The 17836-nt window shown below is 37.1% G+C and overlaps 1 protein-coding gene across 1 annotated transcript in view; it reads right to left on the bottom strand.

Annotated features, from left to right (window-relative positions):
* CFAP47 (cilia and flagella associated protein 47) overlaps positions 1 to 17836 on the bottom strand; it is a 388870-nt gene that overhangs the window by 194679 nt on the left and 176355 nt on the right. The window contains exons 13-15 of the mRNA XM_018043692.1: positions 10845 to 10926; positions 7670 to 7798; positions 1073 to 1265 (exon numbers count right to left, since the gene is read on the bottom strand). Of these exons, the coding sequence (XP_017899181.1) occupies positions 1073 to 1265; positions 7670 to 7798; positions 10845 to 10926 (404 nt within the window). The remainder of the gene's footprint in view (positions 1 to 1072; positions 1266 to 7669; positions 7799 to 10844; positions 10927 to 17836) is intronic.

Genomic DNA, 17836 nt, shown 5'->3' with positions numbered 1-17836 from the left:
AAGAGTAGAACCAGGGAGTGTCCACCTGAACACTGAAATAGGTCTATCTATGATCACCTACTTGCCTTGGTCTTGGTATATGGACCTAATATGACCTACCTCCTCAAAATTCACACTTAGTGATTTCCAACATGACCATCACAATGAGATAGATGTAAGACACTGTCTAGTCAGGTTTCACTTGATCTCAACTAATAACATACAAAGTTTCAATAGTGCCAACTAAATTTAATACTTTATAGAGCTGAAAATACCATCAGCGTTATTAAGACGATCTTTCATTTCTAGAGCATTTTTACATAATTTTTATCATTTATTCTTCAAAATAAATTAAAGATGCATCTTTTATTATTTCCATTTTAAATTTGTTGGGGCCCAGGGCAGGCTGTTCCAAAATGTGCCTCAATGCATACTGATTATTCTGAATTTAAATTACTTAAGAAACAGCCAATGAAAGAGGGACACTTTGATCCTCCCACCGCTTGTCTCCCTGAAAGCAGAAGGTAAATCTTTCATGTGTAAGATGCTCTCCCTGCCTCTGGAGGCAGAAGGACACCCTTACCACCAGCGACGGGGAATCTGGGTAGGGAAGCCTGTTTGGACAAACCTTGTTACTTTTTTTAACTGACTACCTCAAACCCACACTCTGTTCAGATTCCTCACTAATTAAGGACCCAAAGCCTAAGTTTCTTTGTCCTGTCAATTCCTCACAAATTTATTGCTTCTTTGTCTAAAAAGTATAAAAGGTTTGTGCTTTGACCACTTTTTAGGTCCCATTTCTATGAGACCTTCATGCACGTGATTAAATTTTGTTATTCTCTTGTTAAATCTGTCTTGTGTTAATTTTATTATTAGTCCAGCCACAAGAATTCAAGACAAGTAGAGAAGAACTTTCCCCTCCCTGACACATATAAGGAAACTGGTCTTGAAAATGTTATAGGACATCCTACTTGTAGAACAGAATACATGCTGCACTCGGGTCTAGAATCCACGGATTCTGCGTTCAGTTCTATGGTTCCTTGCATATTCTCAGACTACAATCTGTGATAATTAAAGCAAAAAAAATTCTCACCTTTTTGACAGTTTTTCCAAATAACATGTCGGGTGTTCTCATAATTTGTGTTCATCCAGCTAAGCAGAATCCTTTCAGGATCAGAATATATGTTGCTGGATGCAAAATAAGCATTGACTTTTGGTGAATTTTGCATATATACAGGGGGCAGATTACTGATGCTATATGGTACAATTCGGGATAATACCAGAACCTGAAATTTGGGTAAAAGAGAGAGAGATAATTTTTACTACTGGAATGGCAAAGTAAAAATTAGTATTTAGAGAATAAATACTACCAAGCAGAGAGTAAACAGATACCACCAAGCAATTCTCTGGCATCAACTGGATGTCCTACAGTTCAACTCGAGTCTGACACCATGTATGCAAAGGGTGCATCAGAGCCCACAGGTTAACAGAGCTGTCTCATAAGACTGTCCTCCACTTCAGATGTCAATCACAAGCCCAGGTCACTACCTGTGCTTCTGACTAATGGGCTATCTGTTGGAGGTTCCAACAACCCCTTCTTTGGGTTTAATTAATTTGTGAGAGAGCTCAAATAACTCAGAACTGTTTATTACAAAGGATATTAAGAGATAGGAATTAACAGTCAGATGAGAAGATACATACATAAATCTTTGGAAACAAATTCTTAATGCCTAGTAATTTGTACCACATTAAAAACCATCTCAAATGCTATAGATATATGTACAGCATATCCAGGACATGGAATGCATAACTTGATGTGTCATTTGAGCCAGTCATTTAAAATGGAAATGGATATACAGAAAAACATCAGTGCTATATTAATTTTAATCTCACTCTTATTGGAATAATGCATGAGAGTGACCTTCCCTGCAAAACTAGTACATCTCAACATTGGAAAGAAGGCTGTTAAATTCACAGAGGTCACAATAAAAATATTTAACTCAGTAGTGCTATTTTGACAGTGTTCATAACTTTTTTTCTATTTCCTTTTACACTGTATTCATGACAGAGGCATATTTTTAATCCCACATTTCCCTATGAATAAGAGTTCATTTGCAACACCTTTTCTTCTTGTGACCAATGACTCATTCTCTATTAATATTCACCACTGATGGATTTTCTCTAGGAATCTTACAAATTAATCTTTAAATAACAAAGGATCACTCTACATAAAGCATGGACTTTCTCTGATAAAGAGAAGAAAATGTCATCATATACTTCTTGCACATACAGTCGACCCTTCATATCCACTGGTTCCCCATTGTGGGTTCCACATCCTTAAATTCAACCAACCACAGATAGAAAATATTCAAAATTATTAATACAAAAAGCAAAAAATTCAATTTGTCCCATGCTGACAACTATTTATATAACATTTAAACTGTATTCACAACAACTTACAGGGCATTTATATTGCATTAGGTATGATAAGTAATCTAGAGATAATTTTAAGTATATGGGAGATTTAAAGTATATAGGAGAATGTGCCTGGGTTTTATGCAAATATCATACCATTGTATATAAAAGACTTGAGCATGCTCACATTTTGGTTTCTGTGGGGGATCCTAAAATCAATCACCCTTCAATATCCAGGGGTGACTATATACTTATTACAGATGTGGAGAGTTATTCATATATTCCCTCTACATGGCTATATCCAAATAAACTGCAATGTCTGTTACTGCATGTGAGAATAATTGTGTTTCCACATTGCATTCCAGTGACATTATGGGCCATCCTGCAAATTTATTTAATAAAAGAATTTCACCAATTTTGCTTTCATGCCAATCATATTTTATTGAAGCTCATTTAAAATATTCTTCAGCAATATGATCCCTTGCACCATTTTTGTTTATTTTCTACAGAGGTATATAATTCTGAATAATGTTTCGGTATAATTGGTATCTTGCCTCCTTTACTAACAAGTATTCCTATTTTATTATAGGGAGATTTTAAATTGGTTTGGGGAAAATGTGTTTAATTAACCGGAAAGATCATTGCTCTTAGTTTAAAAATATCAATATATTTGACAGAACTGTGTACTATTAAAAAAAAAAAACAACCTTTCTGACAGATAATACACTGGGAACAAATGAATAAACAGTATAATTAAACTTATTATTCAGTTATACATCTGATCACCTTTTTATTTTCCAGGTTCTTTTGTAGAAATATGACATTCAATTCTTATAGCACATACAGATTCATCCTTTATATTACATGAAAGCCCTCTTTACGTAATAGAGTTTATATTTAGAAGATCATTCTGAGTTTAAGTGTTTCTCTTATTGTTTTCACTTCTCTTATGCTTCAGAGACCCATTTTTAAGTTATCAACACATTTTTGTGAATTGGGAATATAAAGCAAGGAAATGGCAACAACTAAACATGCAAATTTAACAAGCAAAAATAACCAAATGACATAAAATCAAATTGGTTAAGACAAGCTATATCCTCTTATCTAAACTATTAGCAAAGAAGAAATGACAAAGGCATTCTTAAGGTGCATGTATGAGCTATAGGAAACAGACAATTAAAAACTAAAGGGATTTGTGTGAAAACCACAGTCTTCTATTTCTAACTTGTGAAACATCTCAACAATGCTGCTTGCTTTTTTAAAGTGAAACTGTCAATCCACTACTGATTTAATAGAGTGCTGAGAGCTACATGCTTCAGATACAATCTGTGGAGAAACACTGCTCTACAGATGGTCTATAGGGCAACCATCCATGCCTATGAGTCTATCACTGAATCAGTGAAGAATCTCAACTACATGCTGCCAATTCAGATCAGTTTCCAGACAAAAGGATCAACCCATCTGGTAATTACACATAGCACCATGATACAGCAGGACAGAAATTAATTTATCATGCTCTCTGGCTATGTCCCTCTCTCTTCCCTGAACAAAATCCTATTAACATCCCTTGTCTTGTCTTTCAGTGACTGGGAACAAATTCCACTCAGTCACCCAAGCCAAAAGCTCACTGTGGTCTTTGACTCCTCTGTCTCCTTCACTTCCATAAGTTATTGTCATTCACCAATTCCTCATTTCTATGCCTATTATTTATGAAAGCCGCTCTTTTCTCATCTTTCCTACTACCACAAGTATTCTCAGTATCAGCACAAGTCACAATAGTCAAAACATGGAAACATATATGTCCATCAACAGATGAATAGATAAAGAAGACATGGAATATTATATGGAACATAATGGAATATTATTCAGCAACAAAAAAGAACAAAATAATGCTATTTGCAGCAACATGGATGGACCTAGAGAGTATAATGCTAAATGAAGTTAGGCAGAGAAAGATGAATATTAGATAATATTATTTACACGTGAAATCTAAGAAACAAATAATATACATGAACTTATATTCAGAACAGAAATAGAGCCACAGACATAGAAAACAAGCTTATGGTTACCAAGGGGGGAAGGGGGGGAGGATAAATTAGGATAGGATTAACATATACACACAACTATACATAAGGTAGATAACCAACAAGGACCTACCGTATAGCACAGGAAACTATACCCAATATTTTATACTAACCTATAAGGGGAAAGAATCTGAAAAAGAAATTATGTGTGTGTGTGTGTATGTATGTATGTCTGTGTGTATATATATGTGTGTGTGTGTGTGTGTGTGTATATATATATATATATATAGATCTCACTTTGCTGTACACCTGCAACTAACATAACATTGTTAATCAACTGTACTTCAATAATTTAAAAAAAAAATCCCAGTTTTCATAGTGTACCAGAGTGATTTCTATAGAATGCAAAACTGATTATGTCAATCTTGTGTTTAAAATCCTTCAAGATTTCTGTATTGACCTTGTGCTAAAATCCATGAAGTTCAGATGCCTTAGTTTGACTTATGAAGTCAACCACGATCTATTTTCTGACTGTGCTCATAGTCTACTCCTCTTAGTCCCAGCCATACTGTGTTTATTCCTCAGAATATACAATTCTCTATCAAACCCCAGGCATTTCCACTTTGAATTTCCATTATCTTGAAAAACGTTATTGCCTCATTCTCCAATAAAACTCATCTATTACCTCTGTCACACAAATTGTATTATCTTTCTCTCTAAAGTATGTCTCACCTTGCCTGCCAAATCCTCCTCATTGTTCAGGGCTCAGTTTAAATTCATTTTTTTCCTAGAAACCTTCTCCAAGGCACAGGCAAGTTAGGTTCCTCTCTATGTGTACTCATCCTTAGTTCTTTGGGTTTACCTTGTCATAACATTTGTCATAGTTTCTTGTAATTATATTTATTTAATTGCTTACACACTCCAAAACACAAAATCCTTGAAAAGACAGGCTATATCAAGTTTACTTTTATACCCCCAGGGTCTAGTATAGTACCTGGATCATAATAGCTGTTGAATAAATTCATTCAACAAATATTTGTTGAGCATCTACTATGTAGCAGGCACACTATTAAGTTTTGAGTTCACAAGTGATACATGGTATCTAAATTGATAGACTTTTACTTGGGGAAGATGGGTTAAATCAATTAGACATATACATGAATGCATGCGGGAGTGAATAAATGAATGGGTGTTGAACGAAGCCTACAACCAAGAGTAGGACTAGTTTGTCCATAAACTATATGCAGCTCTTCTGTTTTGGAGTTGCTCCTTTTATCAGTAGACAAAATTATATATGATGCAGGCTGGAGTTAAGAAAGTAAAGAAGACAGCTTCCCCCCCCACACTCCAAATCTATCTTTGGGTGAGAGTCACTAATACCCCCATCATTCTTGTGGGAACTACTAAAAAAAATACAGGATTTCTCCTCTTGACATCCAGCAAGATAGACGGGGCAGGTTGCCGGGGGAAGAAAAGGTAGAGATGGGGGAATAACTGGGAATCAAAGAGCACAACAAACTCTGTAGAGGGTAGGCCTAGGGGGCTAGCTGCAGTGGAGGGATTCAGAGTGCCAGAGGGCAACAAGAGGGGCCCTGGGCTATTGCTCCCCAGTAGAGAACAATAAGGAAGAAAGCAGAAACCTACATCAGATAATCTTGGAAAAAAGTATGTATGCATGCTAACCTTTCCTTATTTCTAAACTGGGGATTACTGGTTATAAAGAGTAAACAAGATCATAACATTTAAAAAGCATTTGTGACAAGAGTCTCACATATACTACTCATTATTCGGATTTTAATTGCATCTTTTCCTTTGAGTGACTGACTGCTGCTTCTATTTGATTTCTTCCTCATCTTAACTTCCTACCCTACAGTACACCCTATCTGTGGTTGCAATCTATGAGGACAGAGCAAAAGCCATCATTGTTTTTAGTGGGCAAGATTCACAGAACCATATCTGAAAACCTAGGAAATCATTCCAGAAGACTGAAAACAGTACTTGTTGAAGTAATAAAGACATAGGGTGTGAAGGTATGATATTTATGCTATGTTTTTATGAAGGTGCAATATTTATGCTATGCTATGTTAATCTACCCACTTGAACTGTAGTGATGAAGAAAACTCTTGAAAGTCCCTTGGACTGCAAGGAAATCCAACCAGTCCATCATAGAGGTAATCAATCCTGAATATTCATTGGGAGGACTGATGCTGAAGCTGAAATTGCAATACTTTGGCCACCTGATGCAAAGAACTGACTCATTTGATGATGCTGGGAAAGATTGAAGGCAGGAGGAGAAGGAGACAGCAGAGGATGAGATGGTTGGATGGCATCATCGACTCAATGGACATGAGTTTGAGTAAACTCCAGGACTTGGTGATGGACAGGGAAGCCTGGTGTGCTACAGTCCATGGGGTTGCAAAGAGTAGGACACAACTGAGAGACTGAAGTGAACTGAACTGAACTAAGCATTAGAGGCAGATACCATAATTTTCATCAACATCTATTCTTTAATCTTTCCTTTTTTAGGTACTAGAAAATGCCTGTACTTATCAAATTTAGGGGGTTTCCCTGATAGCTCAGTTGGTAAAGAATCCACCCGCAATGCAAGAGACCCTGGTTCGATTCCTGGGTCAGGAATCCACTGAGGAGGGATAGGCTACCCATTCCAGTATTCTTGGGCCTCCCTTGTGGCTCAGCTGGTAAAGAGTCCACTTGCAATGCAGGAGACCTGGGTTCGATCCCTGGGCTCGGAAGATCCCCTGGAGAAAGGAAAGACTACCCACTCCAGTGTTCAGTCCCAGAGAATTCCATGGACTGTATAGTCCATGGGGTCAAAAAGAGTCAGATACGACTGAGCAACTTTCACTTCACTTCACGTCAAATTTGAGACTATGTTTTTCAACTTCCCTTGAAGTTAGGTGCAGCCATATGACCAAATTTTGCCCAGTGGAACATGAAATGGAAATGAAGCCCTTTTCAGATGATATCCTTAAAAAGTATTTACTTGTTTTCTACTCTTCTATCTGCAATTCCCTGTTCTGAGAAGTGGGTCCAGAAATGAAAGTCCAGTACTGAGGATGGAAGAGTCATCTACTGTTTCTAAACCACTTCTCCACAATTTCATGAGAAAGAAAAATAATTATTTGATCTTATTTGGGCCACTGTGTTTTTTTACAGCAGCATTACCTGAACCTTAACTAATACACTATTCATATAAATCAACAACAACAAAAAAAACCCAAAACAATTACCTTGTATATCTGAAGGAATACATCAGTCCATGATCGTTTACTCCAGGCTTCAAAGTCTGTCATATCTATAACAACAGAAGGCTTTCCCTTAGGTATATGGGAAAACTTGGCTGAGATACTAGTGGAAGACTACAAAAAATAATATATTAAAATATTAATTATAATGCAAGAGAAATGTAAATCCAAAGTTTTAATTACTTAGCATATATATATATATACATTTTCTTTACATGTCCTTTATACCCATTCATCCAGATTTCCAACTCTCCATGTGCCAGTAACAGAAACTATCAACATAGATAGCTTTCTAGAACTCACAGCCTCTATTTGAGGTCATAGAGTTACTCATTTATTGTACCTGATAGGTCACTCTGTGGCAAAAGTGGCAGTTCAGTCAGTTCAGTTGCTCAGTATTTGTCTGATTCTTTGCCATCCCATGGACTGCAGCATGCCAGGCTTCCCTGTCCATCATCAGCTCCCAAAGCTTGCTCAAACTCATGTCCATCAAGTCAGTGATGTCAAATGAGATGCAAAATTATTCTGAATTTTGAACCTCCCCCAAAGAGCCAAACCCTTTGGAGGAAGCCACTGGAACTCAGCAGAGTGCTGAAGAACAGGCCTCTGGATCTTGTGTTAACATCATGTGGTGACTATAGTAACAGTGTTACAACTAACAGAGAGTTTCCTCAATGCCTACAGACTACTCAAGACAATTCCTCTTCTCAACAGGTCTCCATAAAATGAATTGCACAATTCGAAAAAAATGAGTATCTTGCTAAATTTCTCCCTATTCTCCACTAAAACTGAAGAAGGGAAGTGGCAATTGTCAGGGAAAATAAACCAATATTTTCTTTGAAAGATATATATTCTAAACAACTATTTTTTAAAAAAAATTTACATAAGTACAGACCATTCTTCATTCCTAAGTCCCTTAAAAGAAGCAATCACCTGTATATTTAAGAAAGCCATGTAATCTATTTTGCATGAGAACTCCACAGAGATTTTTAGACAAATAAAAAATGGCTGTCTGGGGAGGCCTTACAAATAGCTGTGAAAAGAAGAGAAGCGAAAAGCAAAGGAGAAAAGGAAAGATATAAGCATCTGAATTCAGAATTCCAAAGAATAGCAAAGAGATAAGAAAGCCTTCCTCAGCAATCAATGCAAAGAAATAGAGGAAAACAACAGAATGGGAAAGACTAGAGAACTCTTCAAGAAAATTAGAGATACCAAGGGAACATTTCATGCAAAGATGGGCTCGATAAAGGACAGAAATGGTATGGACCTAACAGAACCAGAAGATATTAAGAAGAGGTGGCAAGAATACACGGAAGAACTATACAAAAAAGATCTTCACGACCCGGATAATCACGATGGTGTGATCACTCACCTAGAGCCAGACATCCTGGAATGTGAAGTCAAGTGGGCCTTAGAAAGCATCACTACGAACAAAGCTAGTGGAGGTGATGGAATTCCAGTTCAGCTATTTCAAATCCTAAAAGATGATGCTGCTAAAGTGCTGCACTCAATATGCCAGCAAATTTGGAAAACTCAGCAGTGGCTACAGGACTGGAAAAGGTCAGTTTTCATTCCAATTCCAAAGAAAGGTAATGCAAAAGAATGCTCAAACTACTGCACAACTGCACTCATCTCACACACTAGTAAAGTAATGCTCAAAATCCTGCAAGCCAGGCTTCAGCAGTATGTGAACCGTGAACTTCCAGATGTTTAAGCTGGTTTTAGAAAAGGCAGAGGAACCAGAGATCAAATTGCCAATATCTGCTGGATCATGAAAAAGCAAGAGAGTTCCAGAAAAACATCTATTTCTGCTTTATGGACTATGCCAAAGCCTTTGACTATGTGGATCACAACAAACTGTGGAAAATTCTGAGAGAGATGGGAATACCAGACCACCTGACCTGCCTCTTAAGAAACCTATATGCAGGTCAGGAAGCAACAGTTAGAACAGGACATGGAACCACAGACTGGTTCCAAATAGGAAAAGGAGTACGTCAAGGCTGTATATTGTCACCCTGCTTATTTAACTTCTATGCAGAGTACATCATGGGAAATGCTGGGCTGGGAGAAGCACAAGCTGGAATCAAGATTACTGGGAGAAATATCAATAACCTCAGATATGCAGATGACACCACCCTTATGGTAGAAAGTGAAGAGAAACTAAAGAGCCTCTTGATGAAAGTGAAAGTGGAGAGTGAAAAAGTTGGCTTAAAGCTCAACATTCAGAAAACGAATATCATGGCATCTAGTCCCATCACTTCATGGGAAATAGATGGGGAAACAGTGGAAACAGTGTCAGACCTTATTTTTGGGGGCTCCAAAATCACTGCAGATGGTGGCTACAGTCATGAAATTAAAAGATGCTTACTCCTTAGAAGGAAAGTTATGACCAACCTAGATAGCATATTGAAAAGCAGAGACATTACTTTGTCCACAGTGGTCCGTCTAGTCAAGGCTATGGTTTTTCCAGTGGTCATGTATGGATGTGAGAGTTGGACTGTAAAGAAAGCTGAGTGCCAAAGAATTGATGCTTTTGAACTGTGGTGTTGGAGAAGACTCTTGAGAGTCCCTCGGACTGCAAGGAGATCCAACCAGTCCATTCTGAAGGAGATCAGCCCTGGGATTTCTTTGGAAGGAATGATGCTAAAGCTGAAACTCCAGTACTTTGGCCACCTCATGTGAAGAGTTGACTCATTGGAAAAGACTCTGATGCTGGGAGGGATTGGGGACATGAGGAGAAGGGGACGACAGAGGATGAGATGGCTGGATGGCATCACTGACTCAATGGATGTGAGTTTGAGTGAACTCCGGGAGTTGATGATGGACAGGGAGGCCTTGCGTACTTCAATTCATGGGGTCGCAGTTGGACATGACTAACTGACTGAACTGAACTGAGATATATATATATCTCAGCATATATATATGCTGAAATATATATATGAGTATCATAGATCATAGACCATGCTGATATATGCATATATATATGCATATATATATGTATATATATATCTAAACACACACACACATACTGTCTGGAGAGGCGTAATCCTTGGGATATTTCATATATTTCATAAATAAAAAAATCAAGGATTCTAAGCCAAAAACCAGTAAATTCAATAATAGTGAATTCAATAATTTCTCAGAAATTAAATTCCCTTACCGTAATTTCAATCCACTTCTTGTAATCTTCTGGTTCAAGTAGAAATTCTGGCAGTACATGAGAAATACAAGCTCCTTGAGCTCTAAAATAAAAAAAAAGAAAAAACAAATTATTATAGAATACTCACATCCATCTATCACTTGCATGTGAACTTTAATGAAATTATTTCAATGTCATATAATTTATATATGTACTGAATTTATTTTTTAAATTTAAAACTTATATAAATTTAAAACTTCCCTTACCAATGAAATGTGCATATAATGTCTCCTTCAGAGAATTAATAATGAGAAATAACTTACTAAGTGTCTGTAACCATACACATACACATTTACATGCTAATGGGACATAGAGAGTTATATGACTTGGACCCTACTGTCAAGACCATTTTATTGTTTTATAATATTATAAAACTGAAAAATACTTGCAAAAAGTTTGAACACAATAAAACATTAATTAGATAGATCATTAGTTACCCTATGTTCATTGAATGCTTATCACCACATATGCCTTAATATATTAGAATAACATAAACCATCACCTATTTTTCCAGAGTATATCCAAAAATTACAGACTCTTTGATTATATAAACTTGTAGTACCTGAAATGGCAAATATCTACTTATATTATTTTATACATTTAAAAGAATATATATGTATATACTTTATCATATTTTATAGTATTTTCTCCACTGTCACATTTCTTGAAATACTTTTATCAAAAGTCTTCATATACATGTACAGTATTACAAGAACCACTTTATAGACCTCTAATATAATTATAGCAGGAGTGTTTCTCAGTAGGATTTTGGGTGTCACTAACTCATTTAGTGAGCAGCGAACACTGCTTACTATAAGCATTTAACAGAGAATTTACCATTAGCATTTTACAGAGAATGCCAGATCTAGTATTTAACTCTATAAACACCCTCAGCAGCTTACAGTCCTGTAACTACTGACAAGTGGGAAAAAGAAAAAGCAGAAAGATTATGCTGAAAGCTCAAACCTTGAAGATAACACAGATGAATGAAAAGAGGTAGGGCCTGTTTGTGGGAGGTGAGGCAGACAGCATGGCTCCCGAGTTGTCAAGTTTGCTGTGGCCCAGGGCCAGAAAAAGCTACTGGAAGAAATCACGCTACAAACATAAAGCTCCTTTGTTTGGAAAATAAATGTCATTTCTTCTCTTCTCATTTCCCGTCTGCATTTACATTATCCCTATGAATCTTCATTACACTGGAATTACCATAGGTTTAAATAAAATCTAATTATAATGGTACACCACTACCTAGAAGTAGCCACACTAAAGCCTATGTAAGAACTCAGTGAGATGATGCCCCAATAACTTGAAATCCTAGAGGTAAAACAAAGACAACAACTCAGAGACTTATGAAGAAACTGTAATACTTCCTTGCATGCAAAGCCAAGACAGGATTTGAGGAGAAAATAGTCACTTCTATCAAATGCAACTGAGAGCCTAAGGAAAACTATCAGGGAACCACAGAACTGAGAGTTGCTTGAAGAGGGAGACCACAGGGTATTCATTTGAATATTCCCCAGTGCTCACCAGAGAGTAGGCCCTCAGTAACAAATTGAGGCTGAAGAATGCATTTTTGCATTGTTAAAGGCAAGGCAACAAGCCCCCAATGGAGCTGCCTATACTAAACCCCATGCCACCAAATCAAGACTGAATTAGTTTTGGCTCCCCCAGAAATGGAACTGTAAACCAGTCAATCAGGAATCACCTGATCAGCACTAGTTAGGTCACTTGCCTGACAGGCCTGCCATCCCCTAAAGGAAAGTAAACTTGGAATAACTAATCTTTTTTTTTTTTTTTTTTTTTGCTATAAGGGCAGAAAATTTTTTCTTTCTTCCCTTCTAAATTTGTCAGCTTGTCTAACAATCAAATTGACATAGGACAGATTAATAGGGAACAAAACAAATTTAACTACATAACTGTGAAGTGAAGTGAAAGTCGCTCAGTTGTGTCTGACTCTGCGGCATCTCTTGCCCTGTATACCTCTTCAGAGCTCCTTTCTCTGTGCTAGACTTAATGCTGACTAGCTGATGAATTGCTGAAAGCCAGTAAGATCTTCCCAGGTGGCACTAGCGGTAAAGAACACACCTGCCAATGCAGGAGACACAGGTTTCATCCCTGGGTTGGGATGACTATAGAGTCCATGGAATTCTCCAGGCCAGAATACTGGAATGGGTAGCTTTTCCCTTCTCCAGGGGATCTTCCCAACCCAGGGACTGAACCCAGGTCTCCAGCATTGCAGGCAGATTCTTTACCAGCTGAGCCACAAGGGAAACCCTTATGGGAGCCCCACAAAGACATGAACACTCAAAGGTAGTCAGGCAGTTAAGGCTTACATACCATCCTGAGCTAAGGAGAAGGAGGTAGGAATCTGGGGCTTCAAGGAGGAAAAAAATTCACAGGAAGATAGGACGTATAAATGTTGGTAAACAAGCCTGTGCCATGCCATGCCATGCAAATCAGTCTTTCTGATGTAAAAAGTGTTTTCTAGTAATAGCTCCCTTCCTGGTACAGGCCCCCCACCTAAATTCTTTTAGGCATTTAAGGGAGAGCTAGAAAGCTTTTCATGAGTCTGCTGGTTCTCAACTGCCATCTGCTCAAAACAATTCTCATACCAAAGTGGGACATTTGGGGATGACTTATTATGTTCCCTCTCACTGCCTCAGTTTAACTTCCTGTTCTTGCCCCCTTCTGCCTATAAACATCTCTTGCCCTGTATACCTCTTCAGAGCTCCTTTATCTGTGCTAGACTGAATGCTGACTAGCTGATGAATTGCTGAAAGCCAGTAAGATCTTCCCAGGTGGCACTAGTGGTAAAAAACACACCTGCCAATGCAGGAGACACAGCTTTAATTCCTGGGTTGGGATGATACCCTGGAGGAGGGCATGGCAACCCACTCCAATATTCTTGCCTGGAGAAGCCCATGGACAAAGGAGCCTGGTAGGCTATGGTTCATAGGGTCACAAAGAGTCAGACAAGATTGATGTGACTTAGCATAGCAGTAAGGACTTTAAAATTTACTCAGCTGAATTGTGTTGTTGCTTTATTTTTTAAATATAGAAATATTTATTTAGTAAAGTATGATCCATACATTGTTCTTCTTTTTAAATTTTACTTTATTTTTAATTGGAGGATAATTACTTTACAATATTGTGATGGTTTTTGCCATACATCAACAGGAGTCAGCCATAGGTGTACACATGCCCCCTCCCTCTTAAACCTCCTCGCCACCTCCCTCCCCATCCCACCCCTCTAGGTTGTGACAGGGCACTGATTTTGGGTTCCCTGTGCCATACAGCAAATTCCCACTGGCTACTCTGTTTTGTAACGGCACTTTATAGAGGCTGTTATGAAGTGAGGGGTAATAGAATAAGCCATGCTAAAATATGCCTCTTTTGCATAGTGATTATTTGGAAAAACTGCAGACAGGAGAAAATCTGAAAACAGAAAAAAGTTCTCCATTTGTAAGGGAAATCTACATTTATAAACAAAATTTACATTAGAAAGAGGGACTGTACCAGGAAGAGAGCTATTACCAGGGATAACTTTCTCACCCATGAGACCCATATCCATGGCAGAGTAAGCTTTCTTTATCAAACATTGCCTCCTCTCATCTTCCAGTAAATCCCACCCACCCCCACCTCTCTGCCTTACCCTTTGAAGCCCTAGACCCTTAAACACCTTGGGTCAGGACTGCATACAAATTTCAATATTCTGGCTGCCTTCTGAGTTATATCTTTGTGAGGCTACCATACTACTTACATACATAATTAAACCTGGGTTTTTTTCCTCATGTTAATCTTTTATTCTTGAAGTTCAGCCAAAAACTTAGAGGGGTAAAGGGATAATTAGTTTTCCTCCTCTGTATGAGTCTCATTTCATTCTTTGCATTTTTAATGTATCTCAAGGCCTAATTTCATCAATTGATAAGACAATATTTACAATTATCTTTTGCCAACAGATTTTATGTGTGGCCAGTAGTTTTATAGGATTGACGCTCCACTGATTTGATTACATTTTACATTTGATTACATTTATGCAAAGTTTTCTATGTGAATCTTCTGGGTTTACACTGAGTAGAACAACACAAAATTAATTGAAATGACTTACTAAAATTTAAACTTAATCTGTAAAATTATACTTTCTCATTTACCACATAAAACATATAATTTTACTTGTACAAAAGTTCTTACTTGCTGATGTCAAATTTACATGGGGAAGCTAATAACATTTATGATTATTCTGAACTTCAATACATTTATTTCCATAATGAAAGATATACACATATCTTGGATTAATGGCCCAATTTTCTTACCCATACTGTCATTCTCTAAATGTTGAAGAATTTTATCACAGCCAACATATACTGACAGGCATGCATTTGCTGATAAAAGAGCAATAAATTTGAATACCTTGGCTTTAATGCCAAAATTATTCTTCCATACCTGCATCCTCATACCATAAAATGTCAAAACAGAAACTACTCATGTTAATGTTAACCCTACTGGGAGCTGTGCCAAAAACAATGCTCCAAGAATAACATGATGATCACAAGGGCATAGAGTTTAATGATGCTATCAGAAAACTTTGATTTTTATAATGCACAAGCAATAAGGATTTATTTAAATATCCAGACTTCCGTTTTTGTTCACATTTAACATTCCATTAGATTTTAAAGGCAAAACTAAACTTCTAAAATAATAGCATTATGATTTTTTGCCTTATTGAATTAGAGCATTTTTATTGAATGAGTCATCAAGGACCAAGTGTAGGAAGTGGTAAAATTTAAAGACAAGTCATGTGTTTTCTGTTTTAAACTCATAAAAATTTAAATAAAGTTCCCATTTTACCTAATAAAGACACACTTGAACAACCTTACAGACTGGAAGAAAATATTTGCAAATGATGTGACAAACAAAAACTTAATTTCAAAATATACAAATAACTCCTACAACTCAATAAAACAACACTAAAAAATGAAAATAAAAAAACCTCAATTGAAAAATGGGCAGAAGACCTAAATAGACAATTCTTCAGAGAAGACATCCAGATGGCCAATAGACACCTGAAAAGATGCTCATCATTGCTAATTATTAGAGAATTAGAGAAATGCAAATCAAAACTACAATGAGATATCACCCCATACCAGTCAGAATGGACATCATTAAAAAGTCTATAAATAATAAATGCTGGAGAGGGAGTGGGGAATAGGGAACCCTCCTACATTCATGGTGGGAATGTAAATTGGTGATCCCACTATGGAAAACAGCTCTTTAAAAAAGTAAAGCTAAAGTTGCCATATGATCCAGCAATCCTAGTCCTGGGTCTATTCCTGAAAGTGAAAGTGAAAGTCACTCAGTCATGTCAGACTCTTTCTGACCCCATGAACTGTAGTCCATGGAATTCTCCAGGCCAGGATACTGGAGTGGGTAGCCTTTCCCTTCTCCAGGGGATCTTCCCAACCCAGGGATTGAACCCAGGTCTCCCACATTGCCACAAGAGAAGCCCAAGAATACTGGAGTGGTAGTCTATCCTTTCCCCAGGGGATCTTCCTGACCCAGGAATCGAATCCAGGTCTTTTGCATTATAGGCAGATTCTTTACCAACTGAGCTATGAGAGAAGCCTAAACCTAGACAAAACTAAATTTAAAAAAGTACAAGGGCCCCAGTGTTCATTGTAGCACTACTTACAATAGCCAAAACATGGGAACAACCTAAATGTTCATTAAAAGATGAATAAACAAAACATGGAATATATATATATATATTTATACAATGGAATATTAGTCAGGCATAAAAAGAATGAAAGTGAAAGTCGTTCAGTCATGCCTGGCTCTTTGTGACCCCATGGACTTAATCCATGGAATTCTCCAGGCCAGAATACTGGAGTGGGTAGTCTTTACCTTTTCTAGATCTTTCCCTTTCCAGGTTGGGATCTTCCCAACCCAGGGATCAAACCCAGGTCTCTCACATTGCAGGCAGATTCTTTACCAGCTGAGCCACAAAGGAAGCCCAAGAATATTGGAGTAGGTAGCCTATCCCTTCTCCAGCAGATCATCTAGACCCAGGAATCAAACCAGGGTCTCTTTCATTGCAGGCAGATTCTCTACCAACTGAGCAATGAGGGAAGCCCTAAAAAGAATGAAATAATGTCCTTTGCAGCATACATGAGTGGAAATAGAGATAATCATCCTATTATCGTTATTAGTGAAGTGAGAAAGAGAAAGACAAATACAATGAACATATTTATGAAACAGAAACAGACTCATAGACATAGAGAATAAACTTGTGTTTTCCAAAGCAGGGATAGGGAGGGAAGGATTGGGAGTTTGAGATTAGTAGATAATAACTATTATATACACAATGGATAGGCAACAAGGTTCTACTATACATTACAGGGAACTATGTTCAATATCCTGTGATAAACCATAATGGAAAAGAATATGGAATATACATATATATGCATATATATATATATATATATATATGAGTCACTTTGCTGTATAGGAGAAATTAACATAGCACTGTAAATCAACTATACTTCAATAACATTTTTAAAAATTTAAAAAACACAGACATCTTTGACAAATACTTGTTTTCTAACATTCTTTTTTTAAAGATTTTTTAAATAGTCCCCCTATAACTGTTTATTAGAATGTGAATATATTCCAAATCAATAACTTAAAAAAAATCAAGTTACAGAGCATGCATAAAATACAGAGTAGTGATTTACAAGGAGATAGTAGTATCTTCATAACCAATACACCAAAATAATAAAATGGCTACAGAGGAAAACTAAATCGACAGCAACGCCTTTTGTGCGCCCCTCACATCATAAGCACCGCAAAAGACAGAAGATTAACTATGAAACATAGCAATCTAGGCAAGCCCACACACATGTATATTTTGAGGATATTCCACCATCCTGAATAGTATCAATTTAGTTGACACAACTTTC

The sequence above is a fragment of the Capra hircus genome, assembly GCF_001704415.2.
Source record: "Capra hircus breed San Clemente chromosome X unlocalized genomic scaffold, ASM170441v1, whole genome shotgun sequence".
Classification (NCBI taxonomy): Eukaryota; Metazoa; Chordata; class Mammalia; order Artiodactyla; family Bovidae; genus Capra; species Capra hircus.
Note: the sequence above shows the minus strand (reverse complement) of the source record. Positions and strands in the feature narration are given on the sequence as shown.